At 70.9% G+C, this 20,010-nt stretch overlaps 3 protein-coding genes across 7 annotated transcripts; all 3 read left to right on the plus strand.

The window, feature by feature from the left end:
- Window positions 1-1,157: 1,157 nt before the first annotated feature.
- On the plus strand, window positions 1,158-7,832 carry FES (FES proto-oncogene, tyrosine kinase). Of its 2 annotated transcripts, none has more exons than XM_086757175.1 (19): window positions 1,158-1,280; window positions 2,126-2,290; window positions 2,368-2,541; window positions 2,614-2,710; window positions 3,166-3,349; window positions 3,670-3,807; window positions 3,906-4,025; window positions 4,107-4,229; window positions 4,303-4,489; window positions 4,587-4,664; window positions 4,907-5,116; window positions 5,453-5,575; window positions 5,816-5,869; window positions 6,044-6,162; window positions 6,366-6,460; window positions 6,576-6,699; window positions 6,835-6,992; window positions 7,184-7,306; window positions 7,459-7,832. In XM_086757175.1, the coding sequence occupies exons 1-19, from the start codon at window positions 1,158-1,160 to the stop codon at window positions 7,599-7,601; spliced, it is 2,538 nt and encodes an 845-aa protein (XP_086613301.1). In that variant the 3' UTR covers window positions 7,602-7,832. The 2 variants fall into 2 exon arrangements, with proteins under 2 accessions (XP_086613301.1, XP_086613300.1); XM_086757174.1 differs by having other exon boundaries at window positions 1,199-1,284; window positions 2,039-2,290.
- A 453-nt stretch (window positions 7,833-8,285) lies between these two features.
- On the plus strand, window positions 8,286-16,863 carry MAN2A2 (mannosidase alpha class 2A member 2). Of its 4 annotated transcripts, XM_086757348.1 has the most exons (24): window positions 8,288-8,786; window positions 8,922-9,011; window positions 9,129-9,176; window positions 9,322-9,466; window positions 9,582-9,753; window positions 9,946-10,073; window positions 10,225-10,398; window positions 10,730-10,916; window positions 10,997-11,174; window positions 11,367-11,569; window positions 11,891-12,073; window positions 12,174-12,288; window positions 12,492-12,559; window positions 12,721-12,886; window positions 13,169-13,405; window positions 13,513-13,635; window positions 13,718-13,832; window positions 13,927-14,060; window positions 14,173-14,314; window positions 14,533-14,666; window positions 14,998-15,075; window positions 15,359-15,553; window positions 15,658-15,768; window positions 16,202-16,863. In XM_086757348.1, the coding sequence occupies exons 1-24, from the start codon at window positions 8,655-8,657 to the stop codon at window positions 16,352-16,354; spliced, it is 3,411 nt and encodes a 1,136-aa protein (XP_086613474.1). In that variant the 5' UTR covers window positions 8,288-8,654; the 3' UTR covers window positions 16,355-16,863. The 4 variants fall into 4 exon arrangements, with proteins under 4 accessions (XP_086613472.1, XP_086613474.1, XP_086613475.1 ...); XM_086757346.1 differs by having other exon boundaries at window positions 8,286-8,786; window positions 8,922-9,176; XM_086757349.1 differs by lacking the exon at window positions 8,922-9,011 and having other exon boundaries at window positions 8,289-8,786.
- Window positions 16,864-18,414: 1,551 nt separating this feature from the next.
- LOC147599175 (protein shisa-like-1) lies at window positions 18,415-19,935 on the plus strand. Its single transcript, XM_086757516.1, has 3 exons — window positions 18,415-18,571; window positions 19,281-19,494; window positions 19,710-19,935. The coding sequence occupies exons 1-3, from the start codon at window positions 18,415-18,417 to the stop codon at window positions 19,933-19,935; spliced, it is 597 nt and encodes a 198-aa protein (XP_086613642.1).
- Window positions 19,936-20,010: the final 75 nt, after the last annotated feature.

Genomic DNA, 20,010 nt, shown 5'->3' on the forward strand with positions numbered 1-20,010 from the left:
GAGCCCCCCCCGGCAGGGACCCGGCTGAGTCCCCCTGTGGGGACCAGGGCCAGAGACACGGGAACCAGCTCGTGGGCAGTTGGGGACCCTGGCAGCACGGGGCAGCCCTTGAACTGCTCAACTGTGCAGGTGCAAACAGGACGCTGGCCGGGCTCGACTAGCCTGGGGCGGCTGTGGTGACTCTGGATGGGGGATTTGTGTTGCTCAGCACAGAAACCTCCCATGCCTGCTGGAGCACGGCTCGGGGCCTGCGCCCAGGGCACCGTGGTAGCCCCCGGCCGTGCCGCGCCACGCCGTGCCGTGCCCTTGTGCTGCTCCTTGGCATGACCACCCGGGCGTCACTCAACCGTGGGAAGGCAAGTCAGCAAAATTCCCGTCTGACACGGTTTTTCCCCAACTTCCTCTGGAAGTGGAACCAGCTCAGCTGTGTCCTGCAGGTGACCGTGATGCCCCTCGGGGCCCGGGCCCTGCCAGGCACAGGAAGGGCCTCAGCACAAGCCGCTCGGGAGGCGGCTGGGCCCAGGCGAGCGGAGCCGAGCCAGGATGGGGACACGTGCGGCGGTGCTGGCTGAGGTGGTGGCGGCTGCCCCTGCGATGTGGCAACCGGAGCTGAGGGGTCCCACCATGGCACCAGTGAGGCACCCTGAGGGAGGACGCGCCTGGGGCTGCTGCAGGGAGCAGGGTCCCGTCTGGCACCGAGGGCTGGGGCACGGCTCCATGTGTGCCAGTGCCGTGGATGCTCTGTCCTGCGGCCTTTCACTGTCCCATGGGCTAGGCTCGGGGGTGGTGACGGGATGCCCTGCGGACCCCCCAGGTACCCCCTATTTCTTGCAGCCTTGCAGGGACACAGGGGCACAGGGAGGGGCTGGGGGACAGGCAGGACCGGGCAGGGCTGAGGGGCCTTTGCTGAGTGAAACCGCTGCCGGGACGGGGCTGAATTCAGGCTCCGCAGGGGCTGTGGACCACAGCCGGGCGAGAACAGCCCTGGGCTCCTGTGGGGCCGGATCCTGTGGGTGCCAGGCCTCGGTGCGAGGCAGCCAGGAGGGGTGGCGGGGCTGGGGGCAACCCAGTTATGGCAGAGCCGTGTGCCGGCGTCGGCCCTGGGCGCGGGGACTGGCAGGGAGGGGAGGAAGGGCAGGAAATCTCGCAATGGCTGTATGGTCAGCACTGGGTTTCCTGTTCCTCCTCAGAAGCCGGAGCTGCAGCAGGTCCAGACTGCGCCGGCCCCGGCCCTGGGAGGACGCCAGCACCAACCCCACGGCGAGGACCTTGCAGCACGCGCAGGTTGGAGGGGCCGTGCCCCAGCGGGACGCTGGCAGGGACAGGGGACCCCTTTGGGGGGCTGGAGGGGGGTCTCGGCCCTGTGGCACTCTGCGGGTCGCGGGCTGTGCCAGCCGACATCCTGCCCCGCACAGCGATGTTTCCCAGCGCCCTCCTGGCCCTGCTGCGCCCTTGCCACGGGGCACCCTGTGACTGCGGCCGGGACCAGCGCAGCTCCCAACGGCCGTGCCGGAGTCCTGGGTGCCGGGACATGTCTAGGCTCAGCGCCTTCCCCCGGGGCTCGCTGCCCCGTCCCCCTCCTGCCGGCTCCCCACGCGTGCCCTGGCCCCCGGGACCTCCCCCGCCCCGGGGTGACCGTGCCGCCGGGCAGGACGGGGCCAGAGCTGCCGGACCGCGCGGGGCTGGTGCCCGGGCCGGGGGGGGGGCACGGCTGCGCTGCCCTCGAGGGGCGGCCCCGCGCCCGTGGCAGGGGTGACGCTGCTGGTTTTGACCCCACACTTCCTCCTCCCTGGCACCGGGCCCCAGCTGCCGCGGGGTGCGGGGCGCGCTCAGCCCTCCCACCTGCTTTGAATGCGCTTTGCAAGGCAGATCGTGTGGGGCGGGGGGACCCTGCCCCCCCCCGCCTGGCCCGGGGACCGCGTCCCGCGAAGGGGCGATGGAGCGGGAGGGTGCGGGATGCAAAGGGCCTCAGCCACCCGCGCGGGCCGTGCGGGACACGGGTGGCAGCTGCAGCTCAGGCTCTCCCGCCGCTCCACAGCCTCCTCGCGCCCGGGACGAGGGTGCCATGGGCTTCGGGCCGGAGCTGTGGTGCCCGCAGGGGCACAGCGTGCTGCTGCGGCTGCAGGACAGTGAGCTGCGGCTCCTGGAGCTGATGAAGAAGTGGATGTCGCAGCGCGCCAAGAGCGACCGGGAGTACGCGGGGATGCTGCACCACATGTTCTCCCAGCTGGAGAAGCAGGAGGGCTCCTGGCAGCTCCGCGCCGGGGACCACAGCAGCCAGATTGGGGAGGTAGGGACGCCCTGGTGTGGGAGCGCACCGTGGTGCGGTGCCGGATCGCGGCCGTCCCTGACGCCCCGTCCCCGCAGTCCTGGTGGGTGCTGGCGAGCCGGACGGAGACGCTGAGCCAGATCCTGCGGCGGCACGCGGAGGAGCTGTCGGCAGGGCCGCTGGCCAAGCTGAGCCTGCTCATCCGTGACAAGCAGCAGCTCCGCAAGGCCTTCAGCGAGCAGTGGCAGCAGCTCAGCCAGGACTACGCGCGGGTACGCGGGTCCCGGTGCGGGGGAGCGGGGGGCCTGGTCCGGCCCCACTCCCCTGACGGCGTCTCCCCCCAGACCACACAGCAGGAGATGGAGAAGCTGAAGGCGCAGTACCGCAGCCTGGCACGCGACAGTGCCCAGGCCAAGCGCAAGTACCAGGAGGCCAGCAAAGGTGCTTGCCAGCCCAGCCCCCGCCCTGTCCCGTCCCTCTGTGTCCCCTCCCAGCTCCCCTCGGCCCCCAGCGGATCAGGGATGGACGGATCGTCCCGCATCCTGTGAGATCTGCAGCACAGCATGGACCAGAAGGGGGCTGCGGGGGTGGGCAGCATGGGGAGAGCCCCGCCCGGCCCCCGGGGTCCCAGGCAAAATTCCTGCAGATTATGGGCCCTGGGACACCGCGCTGTGGGTGGGGGGCGTGCCGGTGCGTGGGGAGGTGTGGTGTGGCTGCCTGGCCCTGGTCCCCCTGCCTGCCCTGAGACCCCTCCCAGGCCTGGAGCCCCCCCGGTCCCTGCCCCAGCCCCCGCCAGGAGTCCGTGCCCCTCACTGGCTGTTAGGGGTACGCGCTGCAGTGCTGGGACCGGCGGCGCAGTGGTAGCTGCGAGTGTTTTCCACGGCCTCTCCCCCCAGACAAGGAGCGGGACAAGGCGAAGGAGAAGTACGTGCGCAGCCTCTGGAAGCTCTACGCCCTGCACAACCAGTACGTGCTGGCCGTGCAGGCGGCCACACTCCACCACCACCACCACTACCAGCGGGTGCTGCCCACCCTCCACCAGTCTCTCTACAGCCTGCAGCAGGAGATGGTCCTTGTCCTGTAAGGGCCCTGCCTGCCCCGCGCCCCGCTGGCTGCCCTGCACCCCGCTGCCCGTCCCCGGCACTCCTGTGGCCCATGAAAACTGGCAGCGCTCCGTCCTCCTGCCAGACTGCCACTGGCCACGTGCCCCTTCCCTGCCCCACCACCTGCAGCCACCACGGTGATGTCCGGCAGCGCCCTGCAAGATGCGGGGACTGAGGGCACAAGGCAGTGGGACACAGGAACCCGCTAGCCCGGGAGGCAGAGCTGGGGCAGGGGTGGTGGTGCCTGGGCTGGGGGACACGGGAGCCCGGCAGCCCCCAGCGCCCGCGTCCCCACAGGAAGGAGATCCTCAGAGAGTACCACAGCATCAGCAGCCTGGTGCAGGAGGACGTGCTGGCTGTGCACCAGGAAATCACCGGTGCCATCCAGGCCATCGACCCAGCCACCGAGTACAGCGGCTTCATCCAGAGCCACAGGTATGGTGCGCGTGGCTGCGGCCCCTCTGCCCGGCACAGCCCTGCCGGCAGCCAGCGCGGGGCAGGCGGGGGGGCAGAGCCACGCTGGCTGCCCGCAGGTACAGCTCCGAGGTGCCGCCAGCGGTGTCCTTCGACGAGAGCTTGCTGGAGGAGACGGAGAGCTTGGTGCCGGGGGAGCTGCAGCTGAACGAACTGACCGTTGAGAGTGTCCAGCACTCGTGAGCAGGGTTGGGCCGCGGGCGGGGGCAGCTGCGCCAGCAGCGCAGCTCAGCGCCGTCCGGCACCTGTGTCTCTCACAGCCTGACGTCGGTCGAGGAGGAGCTGGCGGCCGCTGGGGAGGCCGTGAGCAGCAAGGAGCAGCGGGTGCGAGAGCTGCAGGCGGAGATCCAGGGCGAGGAGCAGGGCCGGAGCCCCGGGGAGCGGTGAGGTGGCAGGCGGGGGGCGAGGGGCGAGGGGCCGGGGCGACGGGAGCTGACCGCCCTGTCCCGTCCCCAGGGTGCACTTGCTGGGCAAGCGGCAGGGGCTGCAGGAGGTGCAGCAGCAGCTCGAGGGCTGCCTCTGCACCCAGGCCAAGCTGCAGGCGCAGCGGGACCTGCTGGCCAGGAAACTGGCGGAGCTGGGGTCCGGGGAGCCCCTGCCCGCCCTGCCTCTGCAGGAAGACCGGCAGTCGGTCTCCTCCGTGGTGAGTCCTGCCCCGTCGCACCCCGGGGGCCGCAGGGCTGGGGCACACCGGGCTCAGGTGGCCCCTTGCCCAGCGCACAGCTCACGCCTCCCCGCAGGAGCAGGAGCGGAGCGGAGCCACCGCACTGGAGACCCTCAAGAACCACATCTCGGGCATCTTCAGCCCCAAGTACTCGGTGAGTCCCCGGGCACCTCTGGCCACCCTGCCCTCCCGCCCGCTGCCTTGCCGAGCCTCCCGGTGCACCGGCACCCCCTGCACTCTCCTCTCTGGCCCCACAGCCCCCTCCCCTCCGCGCTCCAGCCCCTCCAGCCTCTGCTCCCCAGTGCCTGCCCTGGGCACGGCTCCCAGGTCTGGCTGCTGCCCCCACCTCTGGCAAGACCCGGGGGCACGGCTGGGCTCACCCCCGTCTCCATCCAGCTGCCACCCCCCGTGCCCCTGATCCCCGAGGTGCAGAAGCCGCTGTGCCAGCAGGCCTGGTACCATGGGGCCATCCCGCGCACAGAGGTGCTGGAGCTGCTGAGCTGCAGCGGGGACTTCCTGGTGCGGGAGAGCCAGGGCAAGCAGGAGTACGTGCTCAGCGTGCTGTGGGACGGGCAGCCACGGCACTTCATCATCCAGGCTGCTGACGTGAGTGACCGCGGGCACGGAGAGATGGTCGGGGGGCCCTGTGTGGGCAGGCGGGGGTCCTTGCCCAGCACGGCCTCCGGCTCTGCAGCCACGGGACCCCTGGTGTGAGCGCACAGGACGTGTGCGCACAGTACGAGTTGTGTGCGCCCATCCTTGCACGGCTGGGCGTGAAGCGCAAGGTGTGAGCCCTGCATCGTGCGTGCGAACACCCACTTGTGCGTGCTTGCCCTGCCTGGTGTGCATGCGTGTCCTGCGCCGTGTGCGTGCACACCCTCGCACCCCATCCCTCGCGAGCACAGCCACGCGGGCTGACCCCGCAGCCTCTGCTCCCCGCAGAACATGTACCGGCTGGAGGGGGAGGGCTTCCCCACCATCCCGCTGCTCATCGAGCACCTCCTGCAGAGCCAGCAGCCCATTACCCGGAAGAGCGGGATCGTCCTAGCCAGGGCCGTGCCCAAGGTGACAGCAGGCGGTGGGGAGGGGGACAAGTCCCTTGTGCATGGAGCAGCCCTGCTGCTGCCCACGGGGAGCTGGGAGCCCCGAGCGCACTGCCCCAGCCAGACTGACTTAGCCCTGGAGTGGGGGGCTGGGGGCTGGGGACCCCCCTCTGGGGCTGCATGGGATTGAGCTGCAGGGGCAGGGTGCTATGAGCCTGGGACAGGCTGGGGGACGCTCATCGCCTTCGGTTGCTCGCTGCAGGACAAGTGGGTGCTCAACCACGAGGACGTGCTGCTGGGGGAGCACATCGGCCGGGTGAGTCGGGGTGCTCTGGTCCTGGCCTGCGCGGGCTCAGCGGGAGGGCAGCGTGAGGCTGTCCCATGGGGTCTGCGGGAGGAGAGGGCTGTCCCACGGGGTCTGCGGGAGGGCAGGGGTTGCCTCGGGCCGTGCTGTGGCGAGCTGGGCTAGCATAGCCGTGTCATTTGGCAGGGTAACTTTGGGGAGGTGTTCAGTGGCCGCCTGCGTGCTGACAACACCCCCGTGGCTGTGAAATCCTGCCGGGAAACCCTCCCGCCTGAACTCAAGGCCAAGTTCCTGCAGGAAGCCAGGTCTGTGCGGCCATCGTGCTTGTCCCAGCCCATCTGTCCATCCTCGGGACTTGGGGCCATTCAAACCCCGCTGGAACCCTTCTGCTGAGAGCCGTGTGCCCGGGCCGGCTGGGCAGAGCGTCCTGGGGATGGCACGGGGGTGGCCCGTACCCAGGGCAGCCAGGACCCCGGCACGCTCATGGTGCCCTTCCTTGTCCCCACAGGATCCTCAAGCAGTACAACCACCCAAACATCGTCCGGCTCATCGGCGTCTGCACGCAGAAGCAGCCCATTTACATCGTCATGGAGCTGGTGCAGGGTGAGCGGCCCCGTCCTGTGGCCCCTGCGCTGCCGGGGCAGCCGGAGCCTGTGTGTGCAAGCTCGCTATGGCGTGCCAGGGCAGCCCCCCGCCAGCTCCGCAATCCTGGGTGCAGGGGGGGACTTCCTGAGCTTCCTGCGCAGCGAGGGGCCCCACCTGCGGGTGAAGGACCTGCTCAAGATGACGGAGAATGCTGCCGCTGGCATGGAGTACCTGGAGAGCAAGCACTGCATCCACAGGTGGGCTCCGGCAGTGCTGGTGGGCACCAGGCAGGGCGGGGTGAACCCCGGAGCCCTTGCTGTCCCCCGTCCTGTGCCAAGTGAAGGCTCCTGGGGTCAACTGGGCACATGGCTGATGGCTCTGGGCCATCCCAGGGACCTGGCCGCTCGCAACTGCCTGGTGACGGAGAAGAACGCCCTGAAGATCAGCGACTTTGGGATGTCGCGGGAGGAGGAGGATGGTGTCTATGCCTCTACAGGGGGGATGAAGCAGATCCCTGTCAAGTGGACCGCCCCTGAAGCACTCAATTATGGTATGGGATGGAGCTGGGCATGGTCTGGTGGCCCCACGGCACAGCTGGGAGCCAGGAGTCCGGGGCACGCTGTCCTGCTCCCACACACCTGGTCCTGGGGAGGGAGGCACCTCGTGAGCGCGGACACAGCCAGGGCAGCGGTGCCATGGGTGTCCCCAGCCGCCAGCGTCTGTCCCGCCCTGTGTCTCCAGGCCGATACAGCTCCGAGAGCGATGTCTGGAGCTTCGGGATCCTGCTGTGGGAAGCCTTCAGCCTGGGCGCCGTCCCCTACACCAACCTCAGCAACCAGCAGACGCGAGAGGCGGTGGAGCAGGGTAAGGGGTGCAGCCGGGGTCCGGTCTCGAGGGCTGCTGTGCGTACGTGCGGGTCCGCTGCGGAGCTGTGCCCAGGGGAGGGGCAGGAGGGGGCAGTGGGGGCGAGGGGCTGGTGGCCCGGGCTGCCATGTCTCCCCGCCGCCACCCCCCAGGCGTGCGGCTGGACCGCCCCGAGCAGTGTCCCGAGGAGGTGTACCGGCTGATGCAGCGCTGCTGGGAGTACGACCCCCGCCAGCGGCCCGGCTTCAGCGCGCTCCACCAGGACCTCACCGCCCTCCGCAAGAGGCACCGGTGAGGGACCCCGCCGAGGGGAGCACCCCGCCGGCCCCGCCCAGGACAGCACCGCGTGCCCCGGGTCCGTCCCGCCGCCAACGTCCGTCCCTCGGGCAGTGGGTGCTGCGGGGCGTCCGGACGCGGCTGTGCCCCGTCGCCAGCCCAGGCCGGGGGGCTCCCGCACCCCCAGGGGCCGCCGCACCCGCAGCTCCTGCCGGGCTTGGTCCTGTGTAATAAATGAACGAGCTCCGCAGCACCGCGTCTGGGGGGCTACGGGGGGCGCGGGGCCACGCACCCGCGCTGCACTTGGGACGGGGCGCCCCGGGACGGCGCACCGCCACCCCGGCCCGGTTCGGGGCTCCGGGGGGTGGCCGGGGCTGTCCCCGGGGCTGCGGGGGTGGATGACCCGCTCTGTCCCCGGGAGCTGGGCGGTCCCGGCCGGGCCGGTCCCGCCCCCTCTGCCCTGCCCGGCGGAGCCGCCTCCGGGGGGCGGGCGGGGGCCGGCCCCGGGGCGGGGCGGCGGGCGGGGCCTGGCCCATCCGGGCCGCGGCAGCCGGCGGGCCCGGGGCAGGCGATGTGAGGAGCCGGGACGGGCCACGGAGCCGCCCAGGGTAAGAGCGGAGCGGCCGCGCCCCCGGAGCCGTCCCGCGGTGGGCGGCCCCGGCCCTCCCCGGCCTGGCCCACCCCGGCCCGGCCCACCCCGGCCCGCGGCGCGGAGGCCCCGGGCTGCCCGGCTCGCTGGGGCCGCCGCGGCCTGCTCCAGCCCCGGCCCCGGCCGCTCCGGCCCGGCCCCCCCAGCCCCAGCCCCGAGGCGGCCCTGGGCCCGTGCCGCTCCGGTCCGAGCTATAAATACCCGGCGCCGGATTACTCCAAGTAGGACGCGGGGGGGCCGAGGAGGAGGAGGAGGAGGAGGGCGGCGGCGAGGGGCGGCGGTAGGACCCCGGCAGGGCTCAGCCCGGGGCTAGGGCAGCGGGCACCGTCCCGTCCCGTCCCGTCCCGTCCCGTCCCTCCCGCCGGGCTGGCGGGGCCGGCGGCAGCTCTGCCCCGGTGCAGGTCTGTCCCTGCGCCCTCCGGGATGAAGCTGAAGAAGCAGGTGACGGTGTGTGGAGCTGCCATCTTCTGCGTGGCCGTCTTCTCCCTCTATTTGATGCTGGACCGGGTGCAGCACGACCCCGCGCGCCACCAGAGCGGGGGCAACTTCCCCAGGGTGAGTGGCGAGGCGCAGGGCACCGCAGAGTGGGCGGCCGGGGCTGGCGGGGGCCGCCTTCGGCTGCCTGGGCCGGGGCTTGTTCCCGCCTGGCAAAGGGCACCGCGGGCTTCACCGCGGCGTCTGCGTCCCCAGAGCCAGATCTCGGTGCTGCAGAACCGCATTGAGCAGCTGGAGCAGCTGCTGGAGGAGAACCATGAGATCATCAGCCACATCAAGGACTCGGTGCTGGAGCTGACGGCCCACGCAGAGGGGCAACCGGCGCAGCCCCACCACACGCCCAATGGCTCCTGGGTGCTGCCCCCCGAGAGTCGCCCGAGCTTCCTCTCCGTCTCCCCACAGGACTGCCAGTTTGCCCTGGGGGGCAAGGGCCAGAGCCCAGACCTGCAGGTGAGGGGCCGGCGTTTTGGCCCAGCAGCTCAGGGCCCATCTCCGCTAGCGCGAGGGGGTCTGTACCGGGGCGTTCGTGGTCCTACTCTGTTGGGGGTCTCTCAGTCTGGCGCCTGCCCTCTGAGTCCTGTCTCCCACCCGGCAGATGCTGGCCGTGTATTCCCTGCTGCCCTTTGACAACCAGGACGGCGGCGTGTGGAAGCAGGGCTTCGATATCACCTATGAGACCAATGAGTGGGACACTGAGCCCCTGCAGGTGTTTGTGGTGCCGCATTCCCACAACGACCCGGGTGAGCCGAGGGAAAGGCAGGCAGGGGAGGGGAAGGGCCTCCCAGCCCCTACTGCCCCACGGTGCTGGCGGGGAAGGGCTGGGCCCCACGCAGTGACCCCCACCTCTGCTGGCAGGCTGGATCAAGACCTTCGACAAGTACTACTATGACCAGACGCAGCACATCCTCAACAGCATGGTGCTGAAGATGCAGGAGGACCCGCGCCGGCGCTTCATCTGGTCCGAGATCTCCTTCTTTTCCAAGTGGTGGGACAACATCAGTGCCCAGAAGCGGGCTGCGGTGCGCAGGTAGGGCCGCCCGCCTGGCCCCGCTGCCCGGCACAGTCCCTGCCCCGAGGCAGTGGGGCACAGCAGCCGGGGCTGCGGAGGCTGTGGGTTGGATCCGGGTGGCCCCAAGATGGGGGACGGCTCTGCCACGGACACGCGGCTCGCCACAGGGCTCTGCCCGCAGCTGATCACCTCCCCGTGTCCCTCCTGCAGGCTGGTTGGCAACGGGCAGCTGGAGATGGTGACGGGGGGCTGGGTGATGCCCGACGAGGCCAATTCCCACTACTTCGCCATGATTGACCAGCTGATCGAGGGGCACCAGTGGCTGGAGAAGAACATTGGTGAGAGCCGAGCAGGATGCCGCGCGACAGGGGCAGAGCGCTGGCTGCGGGCCTACTTGGTGCACCAGCGGGCACCCCCGTCCCTGGCAGGAGCTGCTCGTGGAGGTGCTGCCAGGCCCCGTGTGGGGCTGACGGGTCTCTGTGCCCCTAGGCGTGACGCCCCGCTCGGGCTGGGCCGTGGACCCCTTTGGGTACAGCTCTACCATGCCCTACCTGCTGAAGCGCTCCAACCTGACGGGCATGCTCATCCAGCGCGTGCACTACGCCATCAAGAAACACTTCGCTGCCACCCAGAACCTGGAGTTCATGTGGAGACAGACGTGGGGTGAGGGGCTGCCAGGGACGCAGCCACAGAGGGGGCCCTGCCGGGGTGGGTGGCAGCAGGGACCAGGTACTGTCCTGTGCAGGGGTGAGCCAAGTGCTGGGATGCGATGGTTCTGCCCTGCAGCGGTTTTGCCCTGCGGGACAGCCCCAGGGTGGCTCCCTGCTGCCTCCTGGGAGGCTGCTACCCTCTCTGGGCTCCAAGCTGGAGAGCCCATGTGCCAGGTCTGCCCTGCCCCGGAAGCCGTTCCCATGCCCCTGTGCCCACGGGACCCCTGCTCAGGGGTAGGCGATGGAGAGCCATTGCTGGTGCTCACCTGTCCTTGGTCCCGCAGACGTGGACGCCAGCACCGACATCTTCTGCCACATGATGCCCTTCTACAGCTATGATGTGCCCCACACCTGTGGGCCGGACCCTAAGATCTGCTGCCAGTTCGACTTCAAGCGCCTGCCAGGTGGCCGGATCAACTGTCCCTGGAAGGTGCCTCCCCGAGCCATCACCGACGCCAACGTGGCAGAGCGGTGAGTGCTGCGGGGGCAGGTGGCTCTGAGCCTCATGGCCCTGTTTGGGAGCCAGCCTCACCCCCGGCCCTCCGTGGCAGAGCCCAGCTGCTGCTCGACCAGTACCGCAAGAAGTCCAAGCTGTACCGCAGCAAGGTGCTGCTGGTGCCCCTGGGAGACGATTTCCGCTACGACAAGCCACAGGAGTGGGATGCGCAGTTCCTCAACTACCAGCGCATCTTTGACTTCCTCAACTCCCGGCCCAACCTCCACGTCCAGGTCTGTGCAGGGGGGTCTGGGGCAGCACGAGGGGCCGGGGGGAGCAGGGTCCCACAGGCAGAGCTTGTGGGGAGGCCACGTGCAGAGCCCAGTCGCAGGGTGGGTGCTGCCGGGTGGGACGGTGGGAGCCCCTGGCTGCGGGAGCCCCAGCAGCTCCCCGTCGCACTCAGGGCTGCGCACCTCATCCTGCAGGCGCAGTTTGGGACGCTCTCCGACTACTTTGACGCCCTGTACAAGAAGGTGGGCATCGTGCCGGGGATGAGGCCGCCTGGGTTCCCGGTGCTGAGCGGGGATTTCTTCTCCTACGCGGACCGGGAAGATCACTACTGGACGGGCTACTACATCTCCCGGCCTTTCTACAAAAGCCTGGACCGCGTGCTGGAGGCCCACCTCCGGTGAGGGGAAGCGGGCTGGGCCAGGGGCCGGGGTTGTGCACAGGGGCGCGGGAAGGGTTGGCGGGGCAGCACCCGGCAGTTCTCTGGTCTGCGCCCAGCCGCCAGCGCGCCGGGGTGGCCCGGGCACGGCCCAGGCAGTGCCAGACCCTCAGCCAGCCCCAGGGCAGCCCGAGCCCCCCGCCTGCCCTCCCCGGGCCAGGCCCTGGTGCACGGAGGGCGTGCAGGCTGGGCTGGCTGCTCCTCCTCTGCCCTCCGTCCCGACACAGCCCGGAGCGCTGGGGTGCCGGGGCAGAGCCCCTCAGTGACTGTGTCCCTGTGCAGGGGGGCAGAGATCTTGTACAGCCTGGCGCTCGCGCATGCGCGCCGTGCCGGCGCCGACGGCAGGTACCCGCTCTCCGACTATGCCCTGCTGAGCAACGCCCGCCGCAACCTGGGCCTCTTCCAGCACCACGACGCCATCACCGGCACCGCCAAGGAGGCCGTGGCCGTGGACTATGGAGTCCGGTGCGTGCAGCCCGTCTCGGGGGCACGGGGCTGGGAGCGTGGTGGGATGTAGGGGGGACGTGGGGATGGTCCTGGGTGGCTCACGCTGCCCGTGCCCCAGGCTGCTCCACTCCCTCACGAACCTCAAGCGCGTCATCATCAACGCTGCGCATTACCTCGTGTTGGGGGACAGGGACACCTACCGCCACGACCCCGCTGCGCCCTTCCTCAGCACGGTGAGCAGCACCCTGCCCCGGGGCTCCCCGCACCCCAGCATGCTGAGCCGCGCTGGCCAGCCGGCCCCTGCCCTCGGGGAGCACGGCCCTGCTGCCCGCGCGGTGCCAGGTGGGCCGGGGAGGTGTCCCAGCCAGTGCCTGTGTCCCTGGGCCCGGCTGGCGGGGGCGGTGGGTGCACCAGGGTTGACTGCTCCTCTCCCCAGGACGACACACGCCCCAGCCAGGACTCCCTCCCAGAGAGAACAGTGGTCAAACTGGATGCCTCGCCCCGGTAGGAGCTGCCTGCCCTGCGCAGGGCTTGTGGGGCTGGAGGGGGTGGCGAGGGGGGACAGTGAGAGGGGGGTGCCTGGGACTCTGGGAAGCAGTGGGTGCCGTGGGGTGCCCGGGCCGCCGTGGGGCTGGGGTGGCCATCGCTATGTGACCCCACCGCAGGTTCCTGGTGGTGTTCAACCCGCTGGAGCAGGAGCGCCTGAGCGTCGTGCCGGTGCTGGTGGACTCCCCGCACGTGCGTGTGCTCTCCGAGGAGGGGCAGCCCCTGCCTTCCCAGCTCAGTGCGCACTGGGGCTCCGCCACCGACATGGTGCCCAATGTCTACCAGGTACGGGGTGGCCTCTGCCGCTGCCCGCCCCATGCTCAGCCTGCACGGCCCGCGCGTGCCAGCCTCCCGTCCTCACATGCTGCTCTCGCGGCAGTGACACCCCACGAGCCCTCCGCCGTGGCAACGTGTCCCTGCATCCCAACACGAGCTCCCACTGCTCCCCACGCATGTCCCCCTGTAAGCACCGAGCCGGGGCCTTCGCCCTGCCGACAGCCGGCAGCTCCCCACGTCCCGGCTGCCCTCCTGCGGAGGGGCCGGCTCAGGTCTCCATGCTGCCCGCAGGTGTCTGTCCTGGCCCGCCTGCCCGCACTGGGGCTGCGTGTGCTGCAGCTGCATAAGTCCTTCGACAGCCACACCACGCTGAAGTCCTCCGTGCGCCTCTACCTGCACGGCCGGGACTTGCCCGTGCACAGGCAGGAGACCGTACCCGTGCATGTCTTCCCGGCCGCCGCCGATGACTTCTGCCTGGAGAACCAGCACCTGCAGGCCTGTTTCTCGGGACACTCGGGCCTGCTGCATGTGAGCGCAGGGGGCTGGCGGGTGGCGTGGGGGTGAAGGAGGGGAGGGGGACGCAGCACTGCCTCGCGCAAGGCGTGCTCACCGCTGCGCTGGCCCACGCCCCGCAGAGCATCCGCCAAGCTGGGGAGGAGCGGGAGCAGCGGGTGAGCAGCGAGTTCCTCGTCTACGGCACCAGGACCTCCAAGGACAAAAGCGGAGCCTATCTCTTTCTGCCTGACGGCGAGGCCAAGGTACGGGGACTGCCGCGCCATGCCCGCGGCCACGGGACAGTCCCGCAGGCAGCAGCCTCAGCGCAGTCCTCCTTCCCCACAGCCCTACGCCCCCAAGGACCCTCCAGTAGTGCGCGTGACGGAGGGAACCCTCTTCTCAGAAGTCACTAGCTACTACCAGCACGTCCAGACCGTGGTGCGGCTGTACAACGTGCCAGGTGAGCCAACGGGAGGCTGTGCTGGGGAGGGCGCTGGCCTGGGGGCGCTGGGCGATGCTGCCTGTGGGCCCGGCCCCTCACCGCCTGCCCGCAGGGGTGGAGGGTCTGTCCCTGGACGTGTCTTGCCTGGTGGACATCCGTGACCACATCAACAAGGAGCTGGCGCTGCGCTTCAGCACTGACATCGAGAGCGATGACACCTTCTTCACAGACCTCAATGGCTTCCAGGTATCTGGCAGCCTGGGGAGGGACAGCGGCTGCCCTCGGGGGGATAGCGTCCTGCCACCCGGCACCGGGCACCGCAGGACCCCCTCCAGCCGCTGAGCTCTCTCCTCGGCAGATCCAGCCCCGCAGGTACCAGCGGAAGCTGCCGCTGCAGGCCAACTTCTACCCCATGCCCACCATGGCCTACATCCAGGACGCGCAGAGCCGCCTGACGCTGCACACAGCCCAGGCCCTGGGGGTCTCCAGCCTTGGCAGCGGTGAGCCGGCCCTGCCGGGGCTGTTCCTCGGGGGGCCATTCGCAGAGCCGGGACCACCCTCGGTGGGGACGCTGGGGCGGAGGGGGCTGCGGGCTGGGTGCAGGCTGCCACGCTCCTGCTGTCTCCGAGGGTTCCCCGGACGCCCCCGCTCCGGTGGGCTGTTTCCACGTGGGGCGGCCGTGTGTGAAAGGCTGTGGCGCTGGAACCGCTCTCTGCAGGCCAGCTGGAGGTGATCCTGGACCGCCGCCTCATGCAGGACGACAACCGCGGCCTGGGCCAGGGGCTGAAGGACAACAAGCGCACCTGCAACCGGTTCCGCCTGCTCCTGGAGCGCCGCGCCGCTGCCAGCAAGGTGCGTGGGCCGTGAGGCCGCAGGGCCGGGCACGCTGCCGCTCGCCTGGAGAGCCCAGCCCTGCCTTGGGACGGAGCGGGGCGCAGGTGTCTGCGGAAAGTTGCGCGTACAACCGGGTACAGGCTTCTCCCCTGCTGCCCCACAGCCCCCCGCCATCGTGCTGGCACTGCACAAGGATGGGACGTGGCTGGAGCAGGGGGTGGGGAGCGCGGGACCATGGACCAGAGTCCGTCCCACAGACGGCACGTGGAGCCATGCCGCCCTCGTAATCGTGGTGTTCTTGTCCCATCCCCTTGCTGCTCTCTATGCATGCGCCATGTCACCCACTCAGAGCTCCAGCTTCTTTTCCAAACTGGCCTCCGTGTTTAAAGCCTTGGGCTTCTCCGGCGCCAGGACCGGCAGCCCAGAGGTAACGGCCGGCCTGGCCGCGGTGTCTCTCCCTGTCTCGTGCCCTAGCTGCTAGCAACTAGCCTAGCCAGGCCCCGTAGTGGGCCCATAGTCTGACCATCGGCTGCCGGCAGCCGCCCTCCCTGTTTGGGCGCTGGGGAGGGGGTCGTGCCTGGGTGGGGGCAGCTCTCGGTGCCCTGTGCTGGCAGGTGCCTGTTCTCTGGGTGCTGCTGGAGAAGCCCTGTCCGGGCTCTGCCTGGCCCTGCGGCTCCCCTGGGCTGTGCTGACCCTGTGCTCTTTGGTAGGTACAGGACGGGCGCCCGATCAGCTTCCCCTCCCTCCTGAGCCACATCACCTCCATGCACCTGAATGCCGAGGCCCTGGTGATGCCCGTGGCCCGGGAGAAGCTGGCCCCAGCAGCCCTGCGCTCCTTTGTGCCCCTTTCCGCCACCCTCCCCTGTGACTTCCACATCCTTAACCTGCGGATGCTGCAGGCGGAGGTGAGTGGTGCCCGAGAGCGGAGCGGGCACGGCCCGGGGGCGGCAGTGCTCAGAGCCGGGGGGTCTGTCCCCAGCCCCACACCTCACGGCCTGGCTCCCGGCAGGATGACTCGCTCCCCTCGGCCGAGGCAGCCCTGATCCTGCACCGCAAAGGCTTCGACTGCGGCCTGGAGGGCAGGAACCTGGGCTTTAACTGCACCACCAGCCAGGGCACGGTAAGACGGAGCTGCCACCTCTCCCCGCTGCTGGGTCAGGGCCGGGCTGGGGCCCCCGGCACGTCTGGTGCCTCCTGTGCTCGTGCTGAGTCAGAGTAGGGGCTGGAGGGGGCCCCCAGCACCAGCATCCCAGATGCAGTGGCTGGTCGAGTCCCACAGTGCGTCTCGCAGCCCCGCTCTGCCCCGTGCCCGGGTGAAGCTGGAGTGCATTGGTTTCTCACAACGCAGGGCTGGAGCCTTGCGTGAGCCCCGCACCCCTCAGCGGGGAAGAGCAGAGCCTGGGCTGGGTCAGCGCGGTGCCCGGGGTGCCGTGGGGGTCTGCGAACCAGCTGCCGGCACAGGGCCTGTGGGGCTGCCCCGCTCATGGCACGGCACTGCTGGGCACCGCATCCCACTCACCCAGGCCCCCTGCCCTTCTCCCCCCTCTCCCCAGCTGGCCGTGGGCAGCCTGTTCCAGGGGCTGGAGCTGGGCTCCCTGCAGCCCACCTCGCTGACCTTGATGTACCCGCTGGGCACGGCCTCCAACAGCACCAACATCCGCCTAGACCCCATGGAAATCGCCACTTTCCGCATCCGCCTGGGGTAGCGGCTCCTGCAGCGGGAGAGGAGCAGACTGGCTGGGCGGCGTGGGAGCAGCCACGGGGCCCGGCAGCACCAGCACGGCCCGGGAGAGGCTGGGCCGGCGGCCCCGCGGCGAGCGGGCGCTGGGCAGGAGGAGCCGGACTTGCAAAGGCTGCTGCCTTCTAATTTATTAGTGCTGTGTTCTCAGATAGGTTTCAGGAGCGAACCGCTGCGGCAGGGCTGTGCGGAAGCTGCTGGACACTGCCTGTGCGCAGAGGGCACGGGCTGGGCACTGCTGCGGGCAGAGCGCAGCGGGCAGGGGCCGTGGGCTGGGCCCTGCTGCTGCCGGCAGCACGGGCACAGCTGCCCCGCTGCGTTCACTTGGCTGCCCCGGGAGGGTGCCCACCCCGGCGTCCTGGGGCAGCGCGGGGGCTGCTGGGAGCCTGGCGGGGTTGGGGTCTGGCTGGGGAGGGGCTGCGGACTGGAGACCACACTCGGCGGGAGCGCGCAGGAAACATGAGGCTGTTTCCAAGGGCTCTGGTCTGTGTCTGCTTTGTGGTTCTCGTGCTGGTTGTGTGGGGGTGGGAACGGTGCTCCAGGGGGAGACTGGGCAGCCCCCCGAGGCAGGGGGGAGGCGGGCTGGGAGCTGTGGCCAGGGCCAGGCTGGGTGGGCTGCGCCGCGCTCTGTTCCATGGGGTCCCTGCGCTGCCCGTGCTCCCGGGGCTGCGCCGGGCAGGGGGCCTAGGCACCTGAGAGGCTGGTGGCACGAGCAAGGAGGACGGGGCACAGGCCGCAGTTGGGCAGCTCGCTGTGCAGGCAGCAACACGTGGTTTGAGTGTGGGAATGACCCCAAATTCAGTGCCTTTAGCCCCATTTCAGTGTGAGCCCTGCAGCCTGGTCTCTGCTGAGCTCTGGCTGCTGGTGGCCAATGGGCAGGTGCTGGCAGCCACTGGGGACCCCCTGGCACCCAGGAAGGGGGCCCGGCTCCGTGCAGCACCTGCATGTGCACCCCTCCACACTGGGTCAAGCGGCGGCGCAGCAGCCTCGCAGGGCTGGGGGTGCCGGCTGCCGCAAGGGCTGGAACGCCCGCAGCTGCGGGGGCAGCCGGGCCCCGCTCCTGTGCATGGGGCTGTGGGGGGGCTGCTGTGGGGCGCTGCCAGCTGTGCCCAGCTGTGCAGAGCAGGCTGGGACAGGCTGGTGCTGAGCCCTCCGCTAGCCCTGATGCTCTGGTGCCCGAGGAGGCCGGCTGGCAGGTCGCCGCTGCCCCAGGGGCTGCAGGGCGCCGTGTAGCCTGGAGCATCCTCCCGTTGCCGTGGGGACCGCAGGGGCTGCCATGCTCCCCTGGTCCCCCCGGGGCTAATTACTGCGAACGGGTGCTGGCAGAGGGCCGCAGGGAGGGCTGGTGCAAGGTGGTGCTGGCTGAGCTCTGTCCTGGTTTCCCGTGCAGCCTCCGCGCAGCCCATGGGCTCGGATGCAGCCCTGAGAACGGGCAGAGCGTGAGGAGCTGGCGTGGGACGGCCCTGGCCGCTCGGCCCCCGCACCGCCCAGGGACACCCTGGCACGGGGCAGCGCAGTGGGGCTGAGCCCCAGGCCTGGTGCGGGGCTGGGGGTGCGAGCGGGCTGCGGAGCTGTGCCGGGGAGCGGGGGGCTGCAGAGCTGCGCCGGGGAGCGGGGGACCACGGCCCTGTGCTGGCACAGCGTGCCGCCGGCGGCTCTCCCGGAGCCTGGCTAATGGCACGGCTGGCGGGGGGCCAGGCTGCTGGCACAGGGCCCGCTGCCCGCCGGGGCTGGGCTGCCGGGGGGCTGCGCACAGCTTGCTGCCCACAGCCCCGTGGCCAGGTGCTCGCCCGTGCCCCAGCCTGGCCCACGGTCCTCACCCACAGCGCCGGGATCCCCGCACGGGCTGAGACGCCCAGCCGGGGCCCATGGACCCAGTGGCTGGTGCCCCGCTGCAGGGTGGGAAGGCACCTCCCGTCCTGCACTTGGTCCCCGAGAAGCTCATTAGTGATGCTCCTGCCTTCCGCCCCGGTCCCTGCGGAGCGGGCAGCGAGTGCAGGAGGCTCTAATGGCTCCAAGTCGCTCTTGATGGGCCGTGATGGAGGCGGGAGCAGGAGGGGCTGTGGTTTCTGCCTCCGCTGGAGCCAGAGCTGCTTCTGCCCAGGGTCGGCCGAGAAGATGCTGGGTGGGCTCCTGCTCCAGCTGCTCCTCACCGCCGCTCTGTGCCCCGGCCTCCTCGGGACAGGTACAGCCCCGCTCCCGCTCCCTGAGCCCGTCCTCCGCATCCCTGCTGGGGCCTTGTCCCTTGTGGGCTGCTCCCCGATGGAGGCCGGGGGGTCCGTGCTGGGAGGTGGTGGTCTGCACGGGGATGGTGGCCCAGGCGTGGTGGTGCTGGGGCTGGTCCCACTGCAGCATGTCTGTGGGGTGGGAAGTGCTGCCCCCGGGGAGTGGTGGGGAACGGGGAGGAGGCTCAGCAATGGGCTGACTCACGGGCCTGGGGGCTTTCCCTTCCCTTCTGCCGCCATCGCATTCCTCGCCCTCCCTTGCGGGGCATCAGCGGGTGCTGGAAGTCACGGCGCGCGTGGGGCCAGGGCTGCCAGCAGGCAGTGCCGGGTGGGGGCTGCGCTCAGCAGCCGGCGCTGCTCATAGCGCTGGCGCCCAGCCGTGACCTGAGCCCACCCTGAGGGCTGAGCCAGGGGCTCCTGTGCCGTGGCGGTGAGGCCGCATGGGGCTGGGGCGCTCCGAGCCCAGCCCAGCCCACCTGTGCTGGGGCTGGGGAAGCCTCCCCTCAGCAGCAGCCCTGCAAGAGCCGGCAGCCTGTCGGCCCTGCACCGCGCCGGCTGCCGGCACACTGACTCACCGCGACGCGAGGGGCACAGCCGTTTGCGGGCTTTGTGGCACCCCACAGCGGGGCTGAGCCCCGGCACTCACCAAGCGCCCGCTCCTCGCCGCAGTCTCGGCGCAGAACCTGCACCTCTGCGAGGGCTACGCGGGCCCTGACGGCCGCTACCACCCCGGCTTCTACTGCCCGCGGCTGACCGACCCGGCCGGCCACCGCTACTGCTGCCATCCCAGCCCGCGCGCCCTCAAGTCCTGCTGCTCCCAGCTGGCCCTGGAGGCCCTCGCGGGGGTGAACCTCTCCAGCCTGGCTGCCCCGGGGCTCCTGCGGTGAGCGGGGCTGCGGCCCGGCCGCGGTGCTCGGGGCTGGGGGCGCAGTGCCTGGCAGCTGGGAGGGGGCGGCAGGGGCTCCGGGCTCCCGGCACGGCCCCGGGGGCTGGCGTGGTGTCACCCCAGGCCCAAAGCTGGCCCTGGGCGCAGGGATGCCGGGGGGGGGAGGGAGGCTGTAGCCGCCCCCTCCTGAGGTGCCCCCCTCCCCCCCGCAGGAACCCCCTGGCGCTGCCCGGCGTGGGGCTCTACGGGCTCCTCGTCCTGCTCCTCATGGCCGTCGACCTCTTCCACTTCTACCGGACCCGGCGCTGCTGCCTCGGCCGCCCCCTGCCCCGCGCCCGCCGCCCGCGCCGCGGCACCCTGCGGGGGTCCCAGCCCCGCTCCCGCCCGCGCCGCGCCCCCGCGGGGCTCCCGCTGCCGCCCCGCGGCCGGGTGTGCTGAGGGGAACCGCGGGCAGGGCGGGGGTGGGGGTGCGGGGGTGCCGCGGGGCGGGGGGGGGGTCGGGGGGACCGGGAG

The sequence above is a fragment of the Chlamydotis macqueenii genome, chromosome 12, assembly GCF_036417535.1.
Source record: "Chlamydotis macqueenii isolate bChlMac1 chromosome 12, bChlMac1.mat, whole genome shotgun sequence".
In the NCBI taxonomy this organism is placed as follows: domain Eukaryota; kingdom Metazoa; phylum Chordata; class Aves; order Otidiformes; family Otididae; genus Chlamydotis; species Chlamydotis macqueenii.

Coding starts and splice junctions, on each gene's coding strand:
- LOC147599175 (XM_086757516.1), top strand. CDS start 18,415: ATGGGCCGTGATGGAGGCGGGAGCAGGAGGGGCTGTGGTTTCTGCCTC. Junction 18,572..19,280: donor CCCCGGCCTCCTCGGGACAG/GTACAGCCCCGC, acceptor TCCTCGCCGCAG/TCTCGGCGCAGAACCTGCAC. Junction 19,495..19,709: donor GCTGCCCCGGGGCTCCTGCG/GTGAGCGGGGCT, acceptor TCCCCCCCGCAG/GAACCCCCTGGCGCTGCCCG.
- FES (XM_086757175.1), top strand. CDS start 1,158: ATGGTCAGCACTGGGTTTCCTGTTCCTCCTCAGAAGCCGGAGCTGCAG. Junction 4,026..4,106: donor GTTGAGAGTGTCCAGCACTC/GTGAGCAGGGTT, acceptor TGTCTCTCACAG/CCTGACGTCGGTCGAGGAGG. Junction 4,230..4,302: donor GGCCGGAGCCCCGGGGAGCG/GTGAGGTGGCAG, acceptor TCCCGTCCCCAG/GGTGCACTTGCTGGGCAAGC.
- MAN2A2 (XM_086757346.1), top strand. CDS start 8,655: ATGAAGCTGAAGAAGCAGGTGACGGTGTGTGGAGCTGCCATCTTCTGC. Junction 9,754..9,945: donor AAGCGGGCTGCGGTGCGCAG/GTAGGGCCGCCC, acceptor TCCCTCCTGCAG/GCTGGTTGGCAACGGGCAGC. Junction 12,887..13,168: donor TGGTGCCCAATGTCTACCAG/GTACGGGGTGGC, acceptor TGCTGCCCGCAG/GTGTCTGTCCTGGCCCGCCT.